This window comes from Caloenas nicobarica, chromosome 5, assembly GCF_036013445.1.
Source record: "Caloenas nicobarica isolate bCalNic1 chromosome 5, bCalNic1.hap1, whole genome shotgun sequence".
In the NCBI taxonomy this organism is placed as follows: Eukaryota; Metazoa; Chordata; class Aves; order Columbiformes; family Columbidae; genus Caloenas; species Caloenas nicobarica.
In genome coordinates this window covers 65,778,469-65,796,819 of record NC_088249.1, presented here as the reverse complement: position 1 = coordinate 65,796,819, position 18,351 = coordinate 65,778,469, and the positions used below count along the sequence as shown (strand labels likewise).

At 39.4% G+C, this 18,351-nt stretch overlaps 1 protein-coding gene across 4 annotated transcripts in view; it reads right to left on the bottom strand.

The window, feature by feature from the left end:
* Positions 1-18,122, bottom strand: part of PPFIA1 (PTPRF interacting protein alpha 1) — a 51,804-nt gene extending 33,682 nt beyond the window's left edge. For all 4 annotated transcript variants that reach the window (XM_065635083.1, XM_065635085.1, XM_065635084.1 and 1 more), the window contains exons 1-2: positions 16,718-18,122; positions 15,357-15,620 (exon numbers count right to left, since the gene is read on the bottom strand). In XM_065635083.1, the coding sequence (XP_065491155.1) occupies positions 15,357-15,620 (264 nt within the window). In that variant the 5' untranslated portion in view covers positions 16,718-18,122. The remainder of the gene's footprint in view (positions 1-15,356; positions 15,621-16,717) is intronic.
* Between the last annotated feature and the right edge of the window lie 229 nt (positions 18,123-18,351).

The following is an 18,351-nucleotide window of genomic DNA, read 5'->3' as shown; positions in this document are numbered from 1 at the left end:
AGAAAACATTGAAATGCTAGTAAATAAATTAGTCTTTGCTATTGTTTAAAATAGGGAAAACACAATAACAAACAAGAGTCATGTCTAATAAACAGTCGATGAGTGCAGCTGAGCTGGCAATGATCTGGTCAAGATGAACAAGACAAATGGCAGCTAAGAACAGGCATGGAAACACACTGTGCACCAACGCTGCTTCTCTGAATTTTCCAAACTCTGCAAGATATGCTGCTACATAGACTGCAGCTACATATCGAGTAAAATCTTAAGATGAAGCTGTTTTGCAGTAAAATTCAAAAAGTGACAGAAAAGACGTGCTTTAAAACCAGAAGGACACAGCAACTCATTACGCCAGCACATCTGCAAATTCTACCACACAGCTAAAATAAGCAAGAATAGTCAAAAGACATTGTCTGCAAGTTCCCAGATTAATTTGGTAAACTTTACTCTAAAACATACACGTGATTGAAAAGAAAAAAAATACTGTTGCGCAACATGTACCTACAGTAAACTCCTTTGGACGTACTAATGTACTTGGCTTTTAAAGGCTGCTCTAAAAAGACAGTAATACCACCAGCACAGATGCAGAATCCACCTCCACAATTTCTCCTCCTAAATAAAAAAACTGCTCATTGGAAAAAAGATTCAGTATAGTTCCCCTCGTTAATCAGCAAATGACTGCAAAATAGTCTTAATCTCTTTTTTCAATTGCTAGAAAAAAAAATTGATTTCTTTAACATTCTTAACAATTACACTAACATAAATATTTCACTGCAGTATTTCTCCTTTGCTCCGGTACAAGGTTCGGTGAACCAGAACGCGGTTCCAAAGTTCTGGTTCTTCACAGGCCTTCCCTACTTATCTTTGTATCTTTGATAATTAAGTTCTACTGAAACTACTAGAAGCACTAATAAAGTATTTGCAAAAGAGCTCGATCTGAACTTATTTTCTTGGTGGTGCTTTTGCCCTTTTCAAAACCATTAAAAACCCCTCAAAATTCCACCATTTAAATTGACAAGTATCGACATGACATATTTCTCCAAAGGACATGGGACTGACACGGAACATCTGTATTTTTTCAGTCTTTACCTTAAGTCTTGAGAGCAGCATAAAAAAAAAAAAAAATAGTAAAGACTACCAGACACAGAGTTTCGTCATCCTTTCTCAACTTAAAAGCACCACATCGCATTAATGTACATTTTCTTATCTAAGACATCTACGAGCTTCACCTTCTGAAAAGCGGCTGTATATTGAAAAGTCTATTGACTCTTCAAACGATTACAGCCCATCCAGTTCTATTCCACCACACGCTTCTGCGCAAACAGAAATTGCAGCGCAAATGTATCATGACACGAACCATCGCGCTGTCAGATGACCTGAAAAAAGAACAATGCACACAGCGATTTATATCGCTCCTGCATAAACAGACTGACACGTATTCCTGGCATTGCATAACACCCCCGTCGCTGTTTGTTTTGACAAAAATATAGTTGCTTTGAGTCCTGTAAGCTGCCTAATAAAGAACATTTGAATGTCCTTAGTTTCAGTTGACACTGCCAAAAGACATGTCCTTTCTAGTCCTAAAACTCACCTTCACCAGTAAACAATTGGTGATTTCCTCAAGCAGTTCAAAAGGAGAGAAACTACTTGCAACTTTGTCCTCTCAAAAAAGTTTGAGTCATCTCCCATTTCTTCCTGCCATTACATGAATGTGCAGCAAAAAATAAAGGAAAAAGAAAAACCCTGAGAAGAGTTTTCTACTTATCTGCAAAGCTGTGTTAGTTTTCTGTAATTAAGGAGAAGATTGAGAACATCAGGACAAGGTCCTGCTCTGCTTCTGGTTGTCATCAAAATAATAGAAACCCAATTCTGAGGACTGACTAGAATGAGACTCAGAATAAGCACTTTAGAGCACTTAGAAGAATCAGTCAGAGTGCCAGATATACCAGGGAAATGTCCCCTGTTGATCAGAACCTACTAACAAACACCCATACTCTCTACTAAACTGAATTTTTTACTGAAGAAAGTAACTTTCTGAACCACCTGAGTCATTCCAAACGTGACACACTTGCTGCCAGAAATAAATACTCTCAACAAAAAGCTAAACTGAGCCACTAAGTTTGTTGTTGTTCACTAATACATTTTCTGGGGAGTCTTTTTGTCCATAAACTTCATGATTTTTTAAAGCAATAGTGTTTCTTCTGTATCAACCTCCAGAACTGACCTTCGGCCTTTAGTATTTTAGAGGTCACAACATAAACATCCTTCCAAAAGCTGGATCAACTTATGTCCAGCCACTTGGTTATGTGGGACATCTTGGTCCAGGAACATCACAGTTTTCAGGGAACAGGTTCTCTTCATGTTTATTAAAAGCATAATTTATAGGTTCCATGGATAGTACATCACAAAACAATAAATGCTACATAGCAGGAAAGACAGTATTAGGACTTAGGAAAAAACTTGAGGAAACACAGATAATTCCTGAAAGTCTATTACCATAAGCTGTGTACTAGGGACGCTCTACAAAGAACTGGAAGTTTACTTGGAATTCGCTCAAGCAAAAAAATTATTCCACAATAAAATGCAACATCACTCCTGAGTGCATAAGGATTCATGGATTACAGGCAATAAGATGACCAGAAAGTTTATTTAAAGGACGAAAAGATATAAAAGAGAAACATTTTAAATTCAAAATACTTTTAAAGTAGTATCTTCTGGCACTACAAGGACGAAGATGCAACTGCTGCATCATTAGGAACATCTCTGCCAGAAATATGTGAGCAGAATTTATCTGTTTCATCTCCAAATAATATTTTGTTTTACTGTTAATGTTCTGTTCTGTAGCCTGCATATCAAACAACTCAAAAATCTGAGAAGCTGAAGAGAACACGACAAGAACAACTGGGGAAAGTACAGGCCACCGGGAATGAGAAATCAAGGGAATCTGAGCTAAATTCCACCATTTTTTTTTATATTACATATGAACCTCCATTATTCCAAATGCATGAAAGTGACAAGCGTGCAGTCTTACACAAGGCAATCAAAGAAAAATTAAATATCTAAGCTTAACAGGGTATTTCACAGCCACTTCATTTTAAACCAAAAGGGTTTAAGTAGCACATAGTGAGCAATATCCCAAATATATTCAGAAGTTTGTAGCAAGCAAATTTTTGCACCTATTAAGTCACACCAGTTTAATTTTCTTTTAAGCTAACAGTCAGATTTACGAAATAATTCCAGGGTATTAAGAGTTAAAACCGAAAAGAAATGACATGTTTTAATCATTAAGTCCAGTCTCCCAAGAAAAGACAGTTAACACATGTTAACAGCAACAAATCCAGAAGAAACACCAACCCATACAAGTTGTGCTTTGCTTGTTCATTGTAATAAATCAGATGGATCTTTCCCATTAGCACACGTCAGAGATATGGAAAGGTTGAAGAAGTCTAGAGAATGTAAAGAAAAATCTTTTGCTTTCACCTAGTGAAATTAATTTCCAGTATCAAGCAGCCTGAATTTTCTAACCTGGAAACATAACACTTACTTCAAGCATTAAGAGATTCAGTTCTATGAAATAAGTTTATCTTTTGTTCTCAAAAACTCCAATAACTAAACAGGGAATGTAAGAAAATACTTAAAGTAATATTGAAATACAGTTATGTCAAACTCTTGCATTTCAGAGCATTGGAAGGTTTTTCACACTGGGAGTAGCGGTTTTTCCAACTAGATCTAAACCACCTGCCAGAGGGAGAATACACTGTAGCTTACAATATAATTAATCTATCAACCTCCTTTCCTATTTCTCCTTATGCATGTTTTATAACCCAAAAGACCACTACTAAAACACAGGTGCGGATTTATTTACTATTAAAAATGTGCTCACATTCCCGCTAGTGGCATTGAGATGTTTTAAAATGTTTAATACCACTTTGGGTCAACTCTCAGAAGTTTGTCTTTTCTTTGACTCAAAAAACATTCCTTTTTTTTTTTAACTTTCCTCTCCAGCAAAAACTGTAACTCTGCATGAAAACACCCCAGTGAATATTGCTGACATTCAGTGGTTAACACAAAAAACAAGTAAGTTTTTATCATTCCAGCCCTCTTTTTTAGCACAGTGTTCTTTCAAGCTTGCGTCTTGGTTTGACCTGTCTAGGCTTTGTCATTAACACCGCTCAATCCTAAATGGGCAATTAAGTTTTTAAATTGTTTACAGTTGCATAACGTAATTGCTCTGGAATGAAACTCCCTGTTGCCAGCTCAGAACAGTTTGAAATGTCTGCAAACTCTCGTCCACAGAGGGTTATATATGTACGCCGTACTTTGCACTGCAAGGTACACGTGTCAACCTCTGAGCATCTTCCAAACTCCACCGTTAATTAGACCTACATACAACACAGTGAATATAAGTCACATACGCCACAAATAATATCTGGCAATGTGCTGGAAGTCCAAACTAAGCCACAGCTGCATCCTATTTTCTTCAGTGCTAAAACAACCTCTTTGTAGGTCTGTGAAATTAAGGAAAGAATGTTAAGTTGTTTAAACGAGTCAGAAGATTTCATCCAGTTACTTCTTTTAGTTGCAGTTTGCTAAGTGTTTTCTCATAGGGCAACCAGCCTTGCGATCTTTGAAAGATTAAGAATCCATAATTTCTCCAGGTAGAATCATAGAATGTCCCGAGTTAATCTTCCATGAACCTTAACAAATCATCGCCAGCATCTGAGGCTGGTTCAAAGTATGTTAGATCACACAGGGCATATTTTCACATAAAAATGCACTGTGTCCACTCTGAGTTATCACAGCTTTTTCGTAACAACACTGGCTTTTCAACTACTTTTAAAGCCACAGATATGTATCAAAGATTACACATCAAAACAGCGAGCAACTATACCAAACTACTTATTTTTTTCTAAAGGCTTTCCCCAAATACTCAGTTGGGGGGTGAACTCTGCAACTTCACAGCACATACAGAGGATTAGCAAGAAAAGAACAACCTGAATATTATCTAGAAACACTAGTTTCTAGTTTTAAGCTATTTTCTTCTCTTGCCTTTGTAAAATACTCTTCAAATATTGTCCCTACTCAGGAAACATTATGAATCTTCTGAGTAAGGAAGCCCCAAAGTAGAACCATTACAACATTTGTAAAGTAACAGCTGCCTGGCAGCAAGCATGGGTAATACAGAAATGCTTTCAGACTTGCATGAAACTCAGCATCTATCCATATGCAACGGTGGCAGAAAACCTTCCATCACATGGCTGGAATCTTTAAATTGTGGTGCTTATGCAATGAGTTTCACCTTAGCTGCTCTTGGATGTATATGAATACGTCCCCTGAAAAGGCAGATATGGCACAGAAGGGTTCAGAACCACACCGAGCTTGTACAGCTTGGAAAAATGTACAGGATCAGCTAAAATATGTATCAGGAAACCTTTAGTCATCATTGAGAAACAGGCTTTTCAGCTTGGGATGTGTCTGGCTACCTTGTGCAGAACCATAACTGCTGAGACTGTTGGAGTAATCCTTTCCAATACCGTAGCAATATTCCAGAAGAACAGCTTACCTTAACACAGAAATAAGTTTACCATACTTGGGGGATGTTAGAAAAAACAAATGCCTCTCAGTTACACTCTGAATCAGTGAATTCTAAGGGTTTCACAACATGAATTGCCACATTCCTGCACCCCTAGCCTGGTCTATTTTGGTTAGTAACTAATGCAGTAAGTAGCAGCACAACTTCTTAGTTGTAGCTTTAGGCATCTCCATTTTTGGAGTCCAAGTCAGTGAAGAAACCTACCCACACCCATACCCACTGTGGCAAAAGGAGAATACACTTGTACTTAATTAAAGAGGAAGAATCTTGCATTACCAGTTTGACAGGGTATGGGACAGAACCAGTTTCCATCTTTAATATGACACTGCAGAGATTTCATTGGAGTTTTTTCCCCTCCACATATAAAGTTGGTCAAGATTGCCTGCCGTCTCATACAGGATTTCACAGCATATGATGCTCCTCAAAAAAGCCAAACAGTAAAAACAATGCAACATATGCTGAGAAAATGTCCCAAGTCCAGTATTTTTCCTGGGACCCCTCCATTCTAGAGGCTGAGCAGCTACTACAAAAGCTACAGCAAGATTTTTTTTTTTTTAAGTTGTAAATGACATTGAACTGTCAGTTTCCTTGGACACGAAAACAAATATATGTATTTTTCTCTGTATCAACCCTAAACATACTGTACCCACAAGAAGTAGCACCATTCATATTAAATTTCTATGACTTTTATTAATTCAAAACTATTTAATCTTAAATACTGTGTTTAAAAAAATTAATCCTCACACAACTAATAAATACCTCACTATTTATTCAGAAATAGACCCAGGACAAGATCCATCACGTGCGGTTACTTCAGTGACAAGACCCTTCTGGTTGCAAAAAGCGCGAGCAGCAGCTGAGGCCCTGCCCTGCTCTAATCATTCATCTCGGCCTCTCGGCGGCAGGTTTAGTTCTGTGGCCAGTCCTTGGAAAGAACGTTTTTCACGCCGTGTTAAAAGGGAGTGCTTGGGAATATCTGAATAAGGTTGGCCAAGCCACCCTCATTAAACAAGCACCAACATGTGCTTCCCCCTCAGTGCTTTCCTATTATATACTTTTTTTTTTTTTTTTTTTGCCAAGGGATGAACACTTCAGCCTTGTAATTTCAAACTTGTTTAAGCAGGTAATGCTCAATGAGGACAGATACATGCCTTCAGCAGGGAATTCAACTTACAGGCTCTTTACATTTCATTTCCCTTGCACTCTATCACCCCAGTTTACATGGTAAGCAAATTTACTGGGCTAACTGAAGCTAAATATATCCAAATTCGTGATATTCAGAATAGATGCAACCGAACTATTCCACGGAAAAATTGCTTGATTTTTACAAATAAAGGCAGCTCTAAAACCCATGCAACAAACAGTCTCAGGTCTTACAACAGACAAGCCTGGTGTTTAAACACAGAAAAACTTAAATCAGCAACATAGATTAAGTGTCAAAGAGTTGGTTTGTGTTGAGGGTTTAAAACTTTAATGTTCAAAGTAATTTTTTCTCTGCCACAAAATCAACAGCTCCAAATTTGGTAACTACCTGAACCCAAGAAGCTCATTACACCACAGAACAAAATCAGGGATATGAATAACACTAAAAGGCAGGGAAGAAAAAAGAAGAGAAGAGACAAGGACCGGCTAATGTGCTGTAACCAGCACCCAGAGCTGAAGCAAAGGATGGATGGGTGAGGAACCTGGTCTGAGGAGAAGCAGCTCCAGTTCCACACTGGGCTGCAAACAAGTGAAAGCTGATGCAACCAGTTGAGAAAATAGGTTTGCGTGGCCCATTGCTCCTCTACTGCTTCCCAGGACAATCTTTTGTAAGCATTGCACAAAATACAGAAGAGTGTTACGCAGTCGCTGAAGACTGCAGGGGATCAGAGCTACACCAGCGTGAGTATCAGCATAAATCAGATTACAGGAGGGCAAGGGACAGCTTCTTTCCTGCATGGACAGGCAGTGAGGGCTAAAAATCCTAAAAAGCTTTTTCATTTCCACTTTACATGAAGTGAAGTAATTCCAGATTTCTTCAGACAAAGGCTCAGCTTTCAGAAGATGATGCTGGTGAACCACACCCTGCAAAGACACGCTGAAAACTCAAGCTGCATGTTCTAAAAGAAATCAATTGCTAGATGCACCTGCCTCATGTTCTTCAACACTAAGCTAAAAGAATGTTATGACCTTCCAAGCCTTTTCCCCATGAACTACAAAAAGGTGATAATATTGCACGAGGAATATATTACTAAGGAAACAAAAAAATATCACTGTGGTATCTCAAGGCATCCCTGAAATTATCTAAACCAAACTTCCAGTCACTTACCCAAATGTCATATGGCAAATAGAGCTTTGAAGAGATATTCTGAAGTTTACCTAAGACATGCATAAATATGTGAAAACCCCAACCAGATTCACCGATATATCCACGACCACCCTCCATAGATGCTCTGCTGTTCCAACCTTGGTCTCTCCTTTACACCCATAATGAGATTATCTGAAGAACTTCTAGTGCTACAGGTAACTCTCTGAACAACAGAATCCCATTGAAATTTTTAAATGACCTTTCATTTGGGTCAAGTTTCTTTTATTTCTGGGTTTCCAAGTTAAAACACAAAAGGCAGCCCATGCCTGAAATCCATGTAGAAGCAAGAGACTGAAGTGTGAGATGTCAGTTGGGACTTTAAATATGACACACAGCAGAACCTCAAACAATATAAAATTAGAGCGAGCTCTTTCCACAATAAAGAAAGTTTTAGCTATTAGATCAAGGATTCAGGCAGCCAAAATCCCACGTAATTCAGGTAATTCAAAATAAACACCATTTATCATTACAGGAAGTTGTCAATGCTCAGAAGATAATGATCAATAAGCTTCACCAAGGTACTTTCTTTACATGAACATTCATATTTAGACATTTCAACCATACATCAAGCCAGTATAAACTTTGTATAGGTCAACACAAAAAATATTTCTTTAAACTGAACATGTTACAGTGGCTTTGGGGTTTTTTTTTTTTTGCCTTTTTTGGTTCTTTCGGGTGTTTTTTGTTGGTTTCTTTGTTGTTGTTTTTGTTTGGGTTTTTGGTTGGTTGGTTTAGGTTGGTTTTGTTTGGTTTTACTATGTAAACTACTCAGCAACCTACATTTATATATCTTTATACTGTGTGCTGTTCTGCAAATTTGAGATGGGAAAAAAATGTCACTTCTTTTGAGAGTACAAGAGTTTATTAACTCACGGACTTTACTCATTTTTACCAGATATTCTATTCGAGGCTGCCCATTCTCCTGTCATAACAAATAGAAAACACTTGCTTATTTTCCAAGTGGAAGTTCTTTTTTTCTCCCCAACAAAACTAGAAGAACATGCATATCAAATTTTTCAAGCTTTTTTCCACATGGCCCTTTAAACAAGTGATGGGCCTTGTTTAAGATCTGTCCTGAAGACACCTGATTACACCTAATACTGGTAGCGTGAGGATCTTTTCATTAAGGAATCTTGGGGCACTTCAAAGAAGTTTTAGAACAAAATACTGTTTCTAAAGGTTTATATTTCTGAAAACATAACCATAAAATAGATGAACTACAGGAAAATATATGTTGATTGTTCTTATTGACATGTACCCATCAAAAGTCATAGTGTATTTAACAGGCAACCAAAATTATATTCCCATTAAGCTTTTCACTGCTGTCCTCAAAAGACACAAACAAACACATGGGCAAAGTTTGAGGCTGGCCACTGTGGAACAGCAGAAAAGCAGATTAAGCAACAAAACTCCCCTTAAAAAATGTTACAGCTCTGGTCACCGAGGAACAGGCCACAGAGCCTCGTCAGGCTGGTCAAAAGAGGAGCTGATGTTCAGTACAGCTTATACAAAACCCCAGGTGAAGTCTGAAATAGATAAAGGTCACAGGCAAAAAAAGAAAAGTAACCCAGTATTCATATCAATTTACAGAGAATCTAAAGGAAAACAACACATCAGAATGAAACTGAGCATCAGCAAATAGTGTAGCCACAGCACTCCTCCAATTCTGAATATACGAACTAGGAGAGTAATCTCAACATATGGGTTCAGCTCACCAGGCAATTATCTGGAGTCTACAAAATGTAGAAACAGCCCTTCTTCCATGTACTCCTGTGAAAAAGTCGAGTTGAATAAAAAAAACTCACTCCACTTGACAGCAAAATAATAATTCTTGTCTCAGCCCAGAGAACGTGAAAACATTTTTCCTGGCAAGAACTGCCACACATTTCCCCATTTACACTTGGAGAATCCACAGGCAGGCTTCCAAAAAAATACACTTGGAAAGTGAGGAACACCCAGATGACCTGACACACACAAGGCAAATTTACCCCTTCTTGGTATTTGTAGCTTGAGATTCCTACATGCAAAAGAGCTTATGAGATGTATTTCTTAATATATGTCAACAGATACCAGTCAGCCTTACAGACTTAAAGTGACTTAAGCTGCCTAAATTTTGAAAAGCAGCTTATGTGAAGACTCTACTATATTCATTTAAAGCAGGACAACTAAAACAAGCAAAATTAAGTTGAAGTGTGAAGTATATTTAGTTCTGGGATGTAATGCTAACTTATAAAGAGCAAAACCCAAAATTACTACTAGACAGGTAAAATGTTCTTTCCAGGGATTCAAGCTCTCTGACAACATTGTTAACTGTAAGGGACCTACATATATAAAACCACAATCAAATGTGTACTCTTAATTCTAAGATCAAATACTACAGTAAGTAAACCCAACACCGACCTCTCCTAAATAAATATCAGAAAGGAGAAACCAAAGTCACAGGCCAGTGGATGTTAAAACAATAAGAACCTGTAAAGGTGTGGGAGGGGAATAGGGAGATGAGGGGAGTGTTGTCTTTTTAATTCACATTTATCTTAAAAACAAAAAAAATTCAAGAGGTTTTTCCTTTTTCTAAAAAACATCTAGATGGAAATTGCAACTATGTAGCCACACTAAATCTTGAAGTCTTGATAAAAAACATACTTAAAGTAGTTTTTAGTTATACTCTTAAAAAGAACAGAGAAGAAATAGATGGGCTCGCAGATGAAGAATTTTCAGAATACCAAAATAACCACTACCTGTTGTACAAGAGGCTGCAGACAAGTTCACACAGATGAGGATATTTGTGAAGTTCACCTGGTTCTAAATACACCATCTATTTTTAAACAGTTTATTTTGATTATAGCTCTTTTCACTCAAGCTTCTATGCTGCCTGCTTGTTAGACTACAGCACAGCAAACACTAATAAACCCATTATCAGACATTTCTGCATAGTAACAGAAGAAAAAATAATCACTAGCTCATCTTTCAAGGCTACATCCACTATTAAAAACAAACAAAAACATTTCTGTGTAGTCACCAAAACATTCTTCCTACAAATAAACTAAGGAAAACAAAAACAATAGTTTTAGACTTCATAAAAATCTTTTTAATAAAAGGACTGATGAGACGTCGTGAGAGCACTAAAGTTCACCCTCAAATAGGAAAAAAAAAAAAAAAACACAAAAAAACCAACTTTAAAACTAATTCTAACTTAAATCTAGCTAAAAGGTCTATTTATAATCAAGATAAGCTAAATTAAAAGCACAATATAAACTGCAAGTTGCTAATGATAGGCAAGCAGATGTCTGCTGGGTAAGGGTGGGATGTTTCAATAAACAAATTCACCCAGATATATTTAAATGAGAAATTAAGTCAGATCAAACACTAGACTTGGTCCTCAACATACTCCACTATAATATTTAAGTGTAGCTACTCCTCTTTTTGCCCAATTAGAGAGCATAGTTTCCGATAACTTCATATTCAGGTGGTCTTGGACAAAAGTTGTCTGGTTTTATGTCTTGCAAAGAAAGAAATGTTAGGGAAGCTGAGGTTTATTGATATAGTCAGTGAAGAATTTGGAACATTACCTCCTACCTCCATCTGACTTAAACCAGTGTAGATAAAGAGAAATCTAAGCAAATTTCAGCTGCTGCAAAGCTTGGCAAGCGCTTTACTTAATGTACTTTCTGCAACTGTGTTCTTCATACTACCCACAATGCAAAACCTCATTTCTATATCTATGACATCCTGTATGACTTAAAACTTGTCTGGAGGAAATCCGAATAACACCATTACTAAAATGGCAAATAAATTCTTAAGTACATCATAATAAAACAACACCAGGCCAGTATCCAGACTAAGTGTTTAGATACTATTTGCTGTGAGGCATTGAGCAGCGTTTCTGAGATTGTCTAAGAAAGATCATTCTATAGAGACATAGCTAAATTCAAATTCAGACCAACAGATACATACTATTTTTAACTGAAGTGTGCAGCAGTGATAAAAATATTTACTAACAATAAAATGCAACTCAAGATGGCCTGCTGGGAACTCACTTGAAACTAAGATACAATGGGCGACCTAGTAAAGCTGAAGCCAAACCAAAATTACAGGCAGGGTTGGTTTGTTGTTTTGAGTTTTCTTGGTTTTGGTGTTTTGTTTTGTTTTTTCCCCATTTAACTCCACATTACAGTAAAACGCTCTTATTTACACACAGACACACGCCACTTCTGACAAAGTTCTCATCTGCCCCTATATATATACACACTGCTGAATACAGAAATTCTGAATATGACCATCACAAATACAGAAAAAAATGCTGAATTTTATTTCACTTAAATTGCATAGAAATGAAAATAAAAGTTTGATAAATTTAAGACCAAATTATTAGAAGTGCAAGATTAAGATGGATCTAAATAAGAGTGTTGCTGTATTAAAGAAGCGTATTTGCACATCAGCTTATAAAATTCTTAACATACATGTTAAAATTGTCATCCTGATAAAGCTGCTGTGAACTCATCAGCTTTGGTTTTACTAGTGTTAGGTACCAGAGTCACTGTAAATTCAACTCCAGTCTTCTCCACCCCAAAACAAGCCTCTTGTTGTCATTTACAGAAACTTCTACATGAAATTCTGTCAGCAAATTGAACTCCAGCCTGCAACACCTCAATAGCAAGAAATGGTTGTCACTTGGATCTCATGTACCTTAACGTCAAAATTTAACTTTTAAATGCAGTAGCGTCCTGTATGTTTCACAGATTAACTCACAAGTTTTAAGCACGCTAATCTTGAATTTTGTAGAATCCACTCTAGAAAACACATTGAGGGTGTCGAAAGAAACAGAAAGGAGTAATTGTTCTGGCCATAATTAAATCATAATTGAATGTGTTTGCATTAAAAATAACAGTTCTCTAAGTTCTCAGAGTACAAAGTTAATTTTCACTTTTTCTGGGAAAAATTCTAGGAAGAACAAATTTATATTTAAGTTCTTGCACAGCAATTTGATTTCATCAAGTTCATCTTCCAAGGTCAGAGTCCAGTTTGACCAGCGTAATCTCTAACAGAAGGTAACTCCCAGAAAACAACAGGCATTGCCAAGAATCCAGTTATTTTATCAAGACAAGGCTGATGTATTTCATTTCCAGCTGTCCATACAACGAAAACTTGTCAGTTTTACTCTGTGGAAATGTAACAGATAAAGCACATCTATGTAAGACTAGAATGCTCTTCTCTCTGCAAATTAAGACACCCACAACAAAAGTCTTCTTCAATTCAACTCAATACTCCTTAAGATAAAGTGCTCCAAAATCAACTACAAAGCTTCACACCAAGTCTGAGGGAGGAATAATAACGGGTTACACTGTGATTTAGTAGTTCATGCAATTATACTGGTATTTGTACAACTAGTTCAACTGATCTTCACATCTCTTTCTACTAAATTGAAAATGACTACTATGATAAAGAACTTTAAAAAAAAAAAGTACGCTAATAAACACACTTTTCAGCAAATTTAAAGTTATCCTGCTTCTACCACTCCTTGAAATCCACAGCTAAACAGGTCATTTGAGACAGTAGCTCAAAACAATGCTTAGCTTGAAATAATTAGCAAAAAAGTTTGAATAGTTTCAAATATCACAGTCACCACAAAGTTTTCCTGGTGAACACTTCTTAGAATTTAAAAAATAAAAAAATATTTTCACCTCATCAGAAGTTTACACCTATAAAGTAACTGATGCTTTACTGTAACAACAACAAAAGCTTGTAAAATACAGAAGTTATTTCTGATTGTAGCCGGAATAATAAAATATCTTTGGCTTTTCGAAGCACCATCAATTGTCACCTTCCACAATCGTTTATCTTAAGCACCACTGAGGACAAAAGCAGCATAGTTCTCACACCACAACAACAGGATTTTTCAGCAGCAACCTACAAAATCTACACTCTGCTGTATATTTGTGTAAAATCGCAGTAAAATTTATCTCTCAACTGAACTATGAGACTTGTTTTCTTACAGATTTCACACGAAGCCATACAATTATGAGATTCTTGAAAATGGGAATTGTTTTTTTTAACTGCATTAATCTTTTAGAAATGTTGACATGTAAGTAGCTTACTAGATTTAGGAGGGAAAGCTGAGAACTGAAAAGGGAAGAGAGGAAAAGCACAGTTTAGAGCTCGGGTGATTCTGCTCAGCCACAAATCCAAGTATAACAGTTCACAGATCATACAATTGGTTAAAGGCACCCATTAATATAGCACACCTGAAATAGCAGCTAAAGAGAAGCCACAATTATTACAATAAAAGAAAATAAAGAGTGATTTTCGCCTGCAGCATGTGATTGAACACCGGGAGCAGTAAAGGTTGGAAACATCTCCTTTCTCATTCCCATCATACCATTGTAACACAACTGGATTAACACGTATTAGTTTTTAGTTTCTATCCCTGAGTAATTGCCAGTACCAATTACCACACCAAGAGTCAAACAGTGATTACATTATAGTGAGAGCCGTGCAAACAGAGGGTTTTAAACTACTGCTTTAAAAGGTATAAAGAGTAACTACAAAAATAATAAGTATTCTTGGAAAAAGGTGCGCAAGTCTAACACGATCACGACATACTTTGGACAATCCACCATGCCAGAAAGTACAAGTTAACTGACACCTGAAAGCGGCCTCTGCTTTGCCTCCAACCAAAGGCTTTTCAAGGTGTTCAAAGTTCAGCTGTATTCTTTTAATTGTTGTATTATTTTTAAAAAATGAGAAGTTCCATAGACACCAATCACTTTTCCTAACTACACACTACTGCGCTATGTAATACATTTAGCGCAACAGGCTGTATGTTGGTACGCTGCATCCTCCAGAAGTCAATAATTAGTAACTCCTAGCAAGACCAAAAAAACTAAACAAACACACGCAACAACCAAAACCAACCAAACGAAACCCACCACAACCTACACCTGGATTTCCACACTGCCATGACAACTCGGCCTGCATTCACAACTTCTCAAGTTTTTAAATCAGATTCCACAACAGCATCGGGCCTGCTTTCTTTCCCAGAATGGCCTGTATGTAATTCTTCAGCATGTGCATTAATCAGGCAGTTAAAAACATTTAAAAAATACTACTGAGATAAGTCCATCTATTTCTACTAAATAAAAGGATGTAGATATGACTTCATGCTCAAGCTAAGCCACAGAAAGAAATGCCAGGAACTGGGAAAGCAAACTGGGCTGATGTTCCCCACTTGCCTTGTTTTTATATCTTTCTCTAAGTGAGCAAGCACCAACAGACACTTCAGGAAAGTACTAAGCCAGATTCATCTCCCCCTAACATAACCTGACTCTTCAGTCAATTAAATATACAAAAAGCCAACAAAAAAACCCACAAAGAATAAGAGAATTATTGAAAGATCCCTTCCTTTCACAGCGTCCATACCTGAGGAAGTGCAGTGTTGAGCTGTCTCTGCAAGGAATCTCTCTCGTGACCAACTTCGTGGAGCTTGCCCTGGGTCAACGCCAGCGTCTCCTGAGTTTCTCTGAGTGTTTCCAGAAGGCGATCCCTTTCTTCCAACATGGAAACCATTAATTGCTCAAAATGGGAATCTGCATCTGACTGGAGCGGGGAACCTGAACCGTGGCCTCCGTTTCCCCCGGAGGGAATCTCTGCCTCGCTGATGGTTGGCATCACCTCACACATCATCTTGAAATAAAATCGAGACAAAACAAAGACTGTAAATTTAAGTCAAACAAATCTAAACAGGATGAGCAAAGGAACTTTGGATACTACCCATCATAGCAACTTAGCGTTCCCATTGATAGCATCAGCAAAAGTTGCCAACACCTTAGTGTTTGCCACTATTTCATTAAGACTGCAGGAGAAAAGGTATCCAATCAATTCAATCAAGGCATCGCTTCATAATGAGAATCTTGTGACTTCTTGCAAAACCAGATTTGTACAGCTACGTTTCAGACTGTGATCTCATTTTAATGAATTTATGTTTTTGTTAAGGCTAAACTGCTGCTGAGATCTTAAAAAAAACCCATAAGGCACGCAGCATGCCACCAAAAATCATACACTTAAACCAGTAACTGATTACGCTGCATATTTTGAGAATCATTATCTGCTTCTTCCAACACTTGAAACATACAGATAGTATCTAAAACAGTATTTTGAGCTTATGCTGGCTGTAGAAAGTGTATGGTAAACGTGATGCATGTAAATTAGCGGTAAATCCAAACAGTCCAATTCAGGAGATACACATGTAAATGAAGATAAAAAGCAAAAAATTCATTATGAAGTCGTAGCAGCTGCCACTGTGGATAACAAAAGTAAAGGTAAGGAAAAATAATTCAAGGCACAGTATGAATACAATTACCAATGCAAATGTAAACACTGTTCTACTGTTAAATTGAAAGGACTTCTACAAGACCTTAGCAGATCCTTACAAGAGGCTAAGGCATCAAGTTTTCTAAAAAGCAGAGAGGAAAAACCACTAATATAATTACGGCACACTCTCACCGAACTTCTAAGACTTCTGAAGTCCTTCAGCCAGTCTCTCTCAACATCAAATTAGAAAAAATAGTTCTCTCAACATCTCAGGTACCACAAAGTTTGTTCTCAGCCTTAAATTTCACATTCATATCTGAACATTTTCAAGAACAATTAAACTTATTCTGAGCCTTACAGTGGGACCTCTCAATCCCTTGGAAGACTTGGAACAGCCTGAAGTGCTTTATAACATTTTCATGCACGACTACCATAAGCCTTTCCATTTTCAACACCGCCACATTATTTACCTTGCTCAACAAAATAAAAAGGCTTGGAAAACAGGCCCCTGGTTTCCTGCAGTACCAGTTCTTCTCCTGTTTTTAGCAGTTTTTTGTCACCCCAAAAAACCTTTTGGATTGCAAAGCATCCATTCAGCTCTAGTCCAATGTCTATTCAGTTGAAACACCCCGTGCACATGAAAACAAATAAACCTGCCGAGAAAAGGGCAGATCCAGTAAAAAGCAGCAGCTTCAGCCAACCAGCCAAGTCCCCAGAACAGAAGAATGTGAAAATAAACTGTCTCAGCTTCCCATCCCTCTATTACTGGCCCATAGGTCCTGCAACAGCTGGGATGGGGGAATCATGTGTTGAGGAAAAAAAAAAAAAACACCACCAAACAAACAAAAAAAAACCACCAAAAAACGCAGTCCGATGCAGTGGTGCAACAAGCTTCAATAGTTCATCGCTCATAAATTCCACTCAGGTCACAATCGCATTATTAAAGAGAGCACGGGCAGGATGGGAAAACGGCACGAGGTTTCCCGTAAAGGATTTGGAAAAGCCTCCCTTCTTTTCTCTTGTGTTAATTCCGACGGGAGGCTCCCCTTCCAGTTCCCTGGGTCTGTGTTCAAACATTTATAATCCCAAGAGCGAGGCGCTGGAATCGCTTCGGAAGGCGAGGAGAAGGGAGACCTGTTGTTTCCTCTGCCTCAGTCCCCGGCCGGTCCCAGCGGCGACGCTCCGGATCCGAGATCTCCAGCCGAGAGGGGGGTGAATAAAACCCGCCGAGCACGGAGGCAGCGCCAGGGAAACTCAGCCGAGGAGCGGGGGGGGAAGCCCCGAAAATACACGGGGGCACCGGGAACTCGCCGCCCGGGTCTCGCCGCTCCGCTTCCCCGCGGCAGGGCCCGGCAAACAAATATGCTGGCGGAGGAGATGGGGCTTCTCTGCTCCACGGGGAGCGCCGGCCCGGGCCTCCCTCTCTCTCTCTCTGTCCCCGCCGGAGGCCTCAGCGGCGCCGGGAGCGCGGCCCCGATCCGCCCGGCCCCGCAGCCGCCCGCGCAGCGCCGGCCGGGGCTCCGCGCAGCCCCTGAGGAGCGAGCGAGGCCGCGGAGGCCCCGGCGCCGCAAGGGCTGAGCGAGCCCTCCCTGCGGCCCCTACCGAGCGGCGGGGCAGGCTCCCCCGCGGTGGGAGGACTCACGTCCCTCCGGGCCTGGCCCGGCTCCGCCCGCCGCCGCCTCCACGTCCGTGGTGGCCGGCGAAGGGCCGGCTGAGGCCGGGTAGGTGCCGCTGCGTCCCGCGGTCGGCGGCGACCTGGGCCCGGCGGCAGCGCCGCGGCCTCAGAGGGTGGCAAAGGCCGTGCCCGCTCGGAGAGCCCCGATCGCCGCCGTCGCCGGCCCCCGACCCGCCGCGCCAGCCCCGAGCGCCGCCGCCTCCCGCTCCTCCCGGCGCCCTCTGCGGCTCCCGCATAAATCAGTGCGGGGCCCACAATGCACCGCGCGGGGAGGCTCGGGCGCTCCTGCCCTCCTTTCCCCGCCGCCGTGGACCGCGAGTTCGAGACCCCTCTGCAGCCCTGGCAGCGTTCTGCAGCTCCCAACTTTGTACTTTTCTAGGGACATGACTTCTGCTGTGGCTGCGCTTGTTTTCAAAACATGCATAATCT